Source organism: Tribolium madens, unplaced genomic scaffold (genome assembly GCF_015345945.1).
Source record: "Tribolium madens isolate multiple individuals breed KSU strain unplaced genomic scaffold, Tmad_KSU_1.1 Scaffold_19;HRSCAF=116;Tcas5.2_LG9, whole genome shotgun sequence".
NCBI lineage: Eukaryota > Metazoa > Arthropoda > Insecta > Coleoptera > Tenebrionidae > Tribolium > Tribolium madens.
In genome coordinates, this window is record NW_025400983.1 from 15142897 (window position 1) to 15151952 (window position 9056).

A 9056-nucleotide genomic window follows, 5' to 3' on the forward strand; every position below is an offset into this window, starting at 1 on the left:
TTACACAGATGATTTTTTCATGTCAAAAAGAAGCCAAGAAAAGAAATGCTGGTTGTTCACGTTCAAAAAAATATTCACAGTTAGCAAAATTAGCGTGATTCTCTATTGACTGTGTTTTTAATAAAGCCGAATTACTTTTTCTATAACTGAGTACAACAATTTTGTACTTAAGAAAGTATTGTTATCACTATACAATATTGAGAGCTTCATAACAAAGGAGCGCATGAACGAAAGTTATAAAAATTGAGTTGTTTTGCCTATGAACCACAAACAATACTGAGCATTTTTCCCTACTTAGGCGTATCTGTATATGGACTGGTTACAATTTTACTAGCATTATTATGTTTAGCGCATCAACTATCTTACATGCACATCAGACATCAGATAGACGCGTCTCCTGTAAAATTCATAGTTTGCTTTTCAAATCCCATTACATTGGCGATTTAAATTTTTTTGACAACAATGTCGCTATGAAAATTAATTAATTAATTGAATAATGATTGTTCTTGTTAAAAATGACTTTGTATTTTCATCTTAAAGCTGTTTTTTAGAATTGCCATTTATTAAAATTATGCTTTTCACAAACATTTTTGTTATTTAACTTGCGTAAACCCATTTGTCAAAGTCACATCGTTATTAAAAAAGTAAAACCGCCCATGTTATGGGATTTAGAACAAGTTGCAGAAGATATCTATTCAAGCACAAATTTGAAATTTGAAACGAGTCGCGTAGCGGCGAGTTGAGGAACAAATGAGTGCTTGAAGAACCTTCTGCAACAAGTGCTTTATACTATTTTTTCTATTTTGCCGCTTTATTGCATTTTGTAAATCAAAAAAACGAAAATTTTATTTTTTTTTCTAGAGAATTTTGCGACGGTTGGCGACATTTAGGTATGTGGAATAATTTTAGGCGGCTGTAAAAAATAAAAATTATTCTTATTTTCACATTTAAAAATGAATTGTGAAGAAAATCCGTCACTAAAATTAAATTAACGCCAACGACTTTTTCCAGCACTCAAATGACGTCATTTGGGTGCTGGAATAGACTTATTTATTCTAACACCGAAATAGAAAAAAATAATTCCAACAAATAAGTCCAAAATCAAAAGAAAAATGAACTTTTCTTTCCACTGAGTCAGAATTATGAAGTTTAATTATAGATTTGCTAATTTTAAGAAGCCAACTACATGATTTGAATTTTTCGTCAAAAAGTAGTTGATAAGTCCTGTTATTGATTATGATAAGTAATAACTATGTTATTTTACTTTGTGTTTATCTACACTTATTCCTTTTAAGAGGACACCTCCATTAACCAGATAAAAAGCATGACACCGTTGATGTCCGCTTATAGGAGATTTCACTGTAAATATGATTTCGAAACTAACAGGATATAACGGTCTATTTGCATATGATTTGCATATTGTAATAAAAATCTAAAAGTTCCTTTTAAAACTGTCACAGAAAACGACAATAATTCAGATACTTAGTTCATCAACATCTGGTTTCGATAATTATCAACAAATTCCTGACTGCAACGACACTGAGGATTTGCAATCGGAAATACAAATTCAACAAATGCCGACGTTGGTAGTCCAGAAAAATATGGATGGAGATTTGAAAGTGGGTACTGGGAGCCTATTTTCAATACCAAAAAATCAATACCAGATTCAATGAGGGATGTTTTATCGATTTACTGTTCTGAGAAAAATTGTTGTTACAATAAATGTATTTGTACGAAAGAAGGCCTTCAATGGAACTGTACAAACTGCAACAATAGTTGTATTGCCAACAATATAAATTTAAAGAGCGATCTCGGTAATAACATATTTATGGACATTATCTAAACTTTTATTTTATGAATAGAAATATTAATTTATATTGAATTTTTATTTAGTTATTGTATTTCTGCAGTCTACATCAATTGATGCAAGTCGTTTGGCCAAACTCCACTTATACAGACGGCGCGGCGTCCAAACGCATTGCTCGAAAGAATGTAGCGCTTCAAAAAAATTCATATATCACTAAATATTAATTCAATTGCATTAGATTTAGCATCAAACATTTTTTCAGTATTTCGTCTAAATTTGATACGCAGCATATATAGTGTTTTCGATTTAAATAAAAAAGTTTCTCGCTTGCTGAAAATGTTAGGGGAGAGTGGGGTAATTGAGAACGGCGGGTAATTGGGAACAGCTAGATAAATAATACATCCCCCGCAGCACACCATCCTGCACCTATTCACTGGCTGCATCCAGCGCCACTTATTACGTATGTGACAGCGGGGGTGGATGGATGCACGTGTACTGTCACGGTAAGACGTACAATTTTTTCTGTATTTTTGATATAATTTTTGTCGTCTGTTAGACACCATATTTTGTTACTACCATGCATACACTATCTGTTTTCAAATCCCACTTAAATTGAGGTAAACCACAAGTGCTGTTGAGAGTAGTGGCTCTTTTAATGTAGGGGAGACCTCTATCAAATGTAACAGGGGTCAAATGGAACATTCGAAATTGTGCTTCCATCTGTTAAGTTACAGACAAACTACTGTGCCACTAGAGTCGGTTATTATAAGCTAGTTCATTTGCCCAACTTGAATTTCATAACTTTGAAACGTTTCGTCTGTGGTGGAGAAAGTGTGTTTTGTGATCTAAAAAGTAAATAATTCACTGTTCGTTAGATCTGTAATTATGTCCTTATAGTTATGAGAGCGTTAGAATTGATCATTTGGCCGTAACAAGCGCCTTTTAGGCTATAATTCATTGCAGTTTGTTTGCCCTAAACTTGAGGTTAAGTTGAAAATTTTTCCACGCAAACAGTTAAAGAGCTGCTGGTGTCGAATGTAACATCTTTCAAGGTGTCGTTTGTAACACTGTTACAATTGACACCAGCCGTATTATTTTTGGCTACCTGAAACATTATTTATATATTGTGTGAGCGCCTGTTTTTTTTAAATTAAATGTTCGGCATTATTAGTCAGCACTTCTAATCCGACAGAACGATATTAAAAAAAAGTGTGTCTTGAAAAAAAAATACAGTTTTGTAAATAAGTGAGACGGGTAATAAAATTTGTGGAACTAAACAAGTTTTTTTTTATTTCATCCCGGCCATCCTCACAGTTGTTACAGTCTCGGTGCAAATCTGCAAATAATGGTAAAACCTAGACAACAAAAGTCTAACAGGGGTGAAATCCCTCAAGAACTGTATAATTTGGCTGCTAATAGAGTAATTAATGAAAATGCCTAGGTAAGAGGAACGGCGAAGGAATATGGAATGTGCCATGTTACACTCTACTGGTATGTTAAAGCAGTTAGGAGTAACAAAATCCCAAAAATGGGTTATAATCCACATAATAAAGTGTTGACTCAAGAACTGGAAAAGGAATTATGTAATTACTGCGAAATCTCGGCTAAACTGTATTTTGGACTGTCGCCCAAAGAACTACGAAAACTGGCCTACCAGTATGCTAAACACGCCAATTGCAATTTTCCAACAGGATGGGAAACGGCACAAATGGCGAGTGAAGATTGGCTTACGGCATTTCTAAAACGAAATCCTAATTTGTCAATACGCACCCCTGAAGCAAAAATGTGAATAAATTTTTCGATAACCTTGCTGATGTTTTGGAGCGATATGGTTTTCAACCAAACAACATCTACGATGTAGATGAAACTGGGTGCACTACAGTACAAAAACCAAATAAAGTTATTGCTCAAAAGGAAGTGAAACAAGTTGACGCAATAACCTCTCAGGAAAGGGGAACTTTAGTAACAGTCTGTGTAGCTGTGAATGCATTAGATAACAGTATTTGTCCTATGTTCATCTTCCTTTTGAAGCGACATCATGAACAGTTTATAAGACACCCCTCCGGGGTGTAGATGCCGATGTTTTATCGGGATAAAATTTTGTCTTCTTATAAGCACATAACATAGTAAGCTGTAGAAAAAAAATTGATCTCTTAAATCAAATAGTTGTCAATTGTAAGCATTTTGAATAAGACGCGTTTACGAAAATGTCTCAGGTGAACCAAATTGAGTACAGGGCAGTCATAAAATTCTTAACCAAAGAAGGGCTTACACCTAAAATTATTAAAGACAGACTCGATGGCGTATACGGCCAAAGTTCCCCGTCCTATTCTGTGGTGAAAGAATGGGCAAAACGTTTTCGTATTGGACAGGAATCCCTAGAAGATGACGCAAGACCTGGTCGGCCAGTAGAGGTGATAACCGAAGACAAAGTTGCCCTTGTGGAAAAACTGGTATTAAGTGACCGACGTTTGAAGGTCAAAGAAATATCAGAAATGACCAAAGTTTCTGATACAAGTGTTCGCCGAATCCTGCATGACCATTTAGGAATGCAGAAAGTCAGTGCAAGATGGGTTTCCAAACACCTTTCAGCGCTTCAAAAACAACGCCGTGTGGAGTGTGCTCGATCATTTTTGGAACTGTGTGGTACCGACCCAAACCCTATATTGGAAACGGTTGTAACCGGCGATGAAACTATGGTCCTTTATTATGACCCTCTATCAAAAAGAGAATCAATGGAATGGCGTCGTAAAGGTGAGGCACCCCCAAGAAAATTTAGAGTCTGCCAATCAACAAAAAAAGTGATGGCCACGATCTTTTGGGATTGTGAAGGGATACTTTTAATAGATTTTAAAGAAACTAATACCACCGTTAACGGCATGTATTATGCATCATTACTTCACAAACTTCGGGACAATATTCGCGAAAAACTTCGAGGAAAACTGACCAGAGGTGTGCGGTTGCTGCACGATAATGCGCCCGTTCATACTGCTGGTGTTACACAAGCTGCCATCTTGGATTGTGGGTTCCAACAGATAGATCACCCCCCATATAGTCCAGATATGGCTCCAAGCGATTATTATTTATTTGGATATTTGAAAAAGGACCTTCGTGGGCGACGTTTTAGTGACGAATTGGAGTTGCAAGCAGCTGTGCTAGATCATTTTGAAGAAAAACCAAAAGAATATTTTTTTAAAGGGATTGAATTATTAATTAATTAAGCGATGTAATAAGTGTATTGAAGTTAACGGAGACTACATTAAAAAATAAAAAAAAAACATGTTACTGTACTTTGAATTTTTCATAGTCAGGCCGGGTAATTCTGGCTTTGCCCTCGTACATCGCACAAACTGCAGCCTCTAGACCGGGGAGTTTTTGGCCCATTTAAAAAAAAAAATCAATAATGAATGCGATCAGTGGATGAAAACAAACCCAGATAAACGGATAACTATTTATAATATTCCAGCATTGGTGAGAGGGGCCTCTCTGCTAAGTATGACTGCAAAAAATATAACTTCAGGTTTTCAATGCACTGGAATATGGCCTTTCAATCGTAATATATTTACTGATAATGAATTCGTGCCTTGTAATGTCACCGATAGACCAATGGAAAAAAATACGGCTGAGGTACACCAACCAAGAAATGATTTCGTGGACGACCCTCAACCTAAAATGAAAATATGGTTCCGTCTCCACCACCTATAAAAATTTATGTTCTCCAGAAGATTTTCGACCTTTGCCAAAGTCAGATTTTATTAAACCAAAAACAACGGGAAGACAAAAAAAAACAGCAGTGCTTATAGACACGCCGGAGAAGAATATTTTGGAGGCAAGATACAAAAATAGAAAGGTGGCTTTTGCCAAAGAGAATCTTCTACAAAATAAAGGAACTGAGAAAAAGAGAGAGAATATCAAGGAAAAGACAAACGGGAAAAAAAAAACAAAGAAGGCTAAAATCGTGGATGAACGATGCACAAAACAATTTGCACATGTCATAATGATTCATCATATGATGCTCGTTTAATTACACATCCGATATGACAACAACGCCGTATTTCTTTAATTTGACATTTTGACAATTTTTGTGTCATTGTCATTGAATTGTGTCTTGTGTTCTGGTGGTAGTGGTGGTTTCATCTTCTAAGTTCGAAGCAGGATGTCGTCGAATCGGGTAAATTATACCCACAATGAAAAGAATATATTCCTTTCGGTGGTAACGAAGTAAATTTTTATCAAATTTGTTCTAGAGAAACCAACACCAAGAATACACCAAGAGACTTTAACATTTTACTATTCCAATTAATTTTATTCATTTTGTACTCGTAACCTCAGTTTTTTCCCATTTTCCACTAAATTAAGCTCAATATTTTCGACATTTCAACTCCTTATTCCTTGTTGTCTCATCCTTTAGATATAAAGAAGTTATTGAGGATAAATGCACCAAGGCGTGGGCGGTGCAGAAAAAGGCAGTTGCGTGGGAAGCAATTGTAGAAGAATTTAATTGCTTGGCTGAATCAGGTACTAGGTCGGTCAAGCAATTAAAAATCTTCTACGAAAATCTAAAGCGGGAAACTCGTAAAAGGGTGACTCAGGAACACGTAAAAATTTTATAAAAAAACACATGCTACAGTTGACAAATATATATTTAAGCAAGAACAATATGAAGCCAGAGTAAAGAAGGGCGAAGCGAGGAAGACCGCTGCTCACGACAAGGTAATTACATGACACAAATTTACATGACACCACAGTCTTCCTTTTTTTTTGTAACAAATTGTATTTATAAAAATTATAAAAAAATAAATATTAATTAAAAGAAAGAAATAATGAAGACTGGTGGAGGCAGTTCCACCTTGGAAATGACCTCCGAGCAAGAAATACTCCTGGCCACGATACGGGAACAAGTGGACCCCTTAGATAACGCTTATGACAGTGCGGCTGAATATTTCAGTAATATACACGCTTAAATATTAATAAAACAAAAATAATTCGTTTTCAAATGTAAAGAAGAATTACTTTTATTTTTCACAGCCGCCTAAAATTATTCCACATAAATGTCGCCAACCGCCGCAAAATTCTTTAAAAAAATTAAATTTTCATCTTTTTATTTATAAAATGATATAAAGCGGCGAAATAGAAAAAATAGTATAAAACACTTGTTGCAGAAGGTTCTTCAAGCACTCATTTGTTCCTCAACTCGCCGCTTCGCGGCTCGTTTCGGACTTTCAAATCTGTGCTTGAACCTTCTACAACTTGTACTTTAATATACTATTCTAGCACACAAATGACGTCATTTGAGTGCTTTAATAAGTCGTTGGCGTTAATTTAATTTTAGTAACCGACTTTCTTCACTATTCGTTTTAAAATGTGAAGAAGAATTACTTTTATTTTTCACAGCCGCCTAAAATTATTCCACATAAATGTCGCCAACCGCCGCAAAATTCTTAAAAAAAAAAAAAAATTTCATCTTTTAATTTATAAAATGATATAAAGTGGTAAAAATAGTATAAAGCACTTGTTGCACAAGGTTCTTCAAGTAGATATGTACTTATTTCTTCCTCAACTCGCCGTTTCGGAATTACAAATTTGTGCTTGAATCTTCTGCAACTTGTACTTTAATATACTATTACGCACTTTATTTATTATAGTACTAACAGAAATATCGCTCACGTTTCTGCTTTCAAATAAAATAAAAACAAATTCGATAGCTTCACAAATTCCAAAGATATTACGTTGGAAATTCTGAGAAACGTTAATTTCGATTATGTTAAAAAAATAAAGTTTATTAAAAATTAGGGGTTCAGCTAGTGATGAAAGGGTCGTAAATTTCATCTTCATGTGCAAAATCATATGAGGAATAAGATGGTATGAGTTTGGTCTGGTTCTACCACAATTTATTTTCTCATTGAAACTAAACGACTTTTCCCTCGACCTCTACTCCCCTATTACCAAAAACTCGTTTTTTTCAACTATTTTAGTGACAATTTTTTTCATACACTAAAAATCCCATTAGCCGCGGTGTTTTTGTCACTATGACAGCGACAAAAGTTTACCCTAACTATTACAGCGACAAAACGGAACCTAACTTAAATTGTTTATGAGAATTGTGTTTTTAATAATTGTACTTTCCATTAAATTAAATAAACCAATTTACACCTTATTTGTTAATTTGGTGATTTACGTATTCATTAAATTGTCTTACCGAATTACAGTCAAGCTTTTTTTTACGAAGAAAACTTGACATTTTTAACTCGAGTTTTGTTTCCTTTAGGCAATTTAATTTTTTCAAAAGCAGTTTTTTTCGCTAAATTGCCAGAAAACAAAATTCTTATTAAAATGTCAAGTTTACTTAAAAAAAAAAGCTCTCGTGTAATTAGAAGTGACACTTTTAACGAATACAAGACGAAGATGGCTTTGAAAAACTATTGATTAAGTTGCGAATGTGCTGTAACGAAGAACAAAACTTGACACTCAGATCTAGTTCTAATTATAAGGGAAAGGTTAACTGCTTGTTTCCTAGTTCTTTTTCACTTTTGTGACGGATTTCCGTTTTAAATTTCCAAGGTTGTGGATTCGAAATATGAATATCATTACTGCTATTACGAGGGACACTAGAAAAGAAATCTACCTAGGTATGAAAAAAACAATTGAAACGCACAAGCATAATTTATCAAATAGTGTCACAATATCTACAAAACTTGAGTTAATTGTGATAATTAGTTTCCAATTCATAAAGGAAATTAGGGCCTATTCTGGAAATACTTATTAAGAAATAAAAGTACCTTTAAATGTAAATATTTAAACCCCCAACTTTAAAAAAGCTATTCTGTATGCATCAAATTAAATGCTCATTTAAAAATATATTTTTTAAACAGATCCTTTAAAATATTCGGCTTTCATCGTATTAAATAGATCAAATGTTATTATTTGATTGATTGATTGATTAAATGATGATCCGACTACGAAAAAATGTCAAGGCAGTTTTATTTGTCATTTATGTCGACAAGGCTCCGTAAAAAGCGTTCAAAATGCTTAAAGAAAAATTGGCACAAGTGTCTTTTCTTGAAGAAATAAGTTCTTATTATCCGCGAAGGTCAATCCAAATGAATTAATTAATCCTCGAATAATTGCATTGGTCACCTCATTAATATTTCTATTTAAACTAGGCTAGCTCTGTGACATCGAGTAACTGTGTCCTATTCCCAGTAAGGTAACTACCATGAACAAAAAAGTACATGCACTTAAAACTCTA

General features: G+C 34.2%; 1 protein-coding gene across 1 annotated transcript; it reads left to right on the forward strand.

Moving 5' to 3' along the window:
* The first annotated feature begins 4014 nt into the window (after positions 1 to 4014).
* Positions 4015 to 6771, forward strand: LOC123011305 (histone-lysine N-methyltransferase SETMAR-like). The gene is made up of 5 exons (XM_044408679.1): positions 4015 to 4561; positions 4655 to 4949; positions 6219 to 6405; positions 6458 to 6520; positions 6622 to 6771. Exons 1-5 carry the CDS (start codon positions 4015 to 4017, stop codon positions 6769 to 6771), a joined length of 1242 nt encoding a protein of 413 aa, XP_044264614.1.
* Positions 6772 to 9056: the final 2285 nt, after the last annotated feature.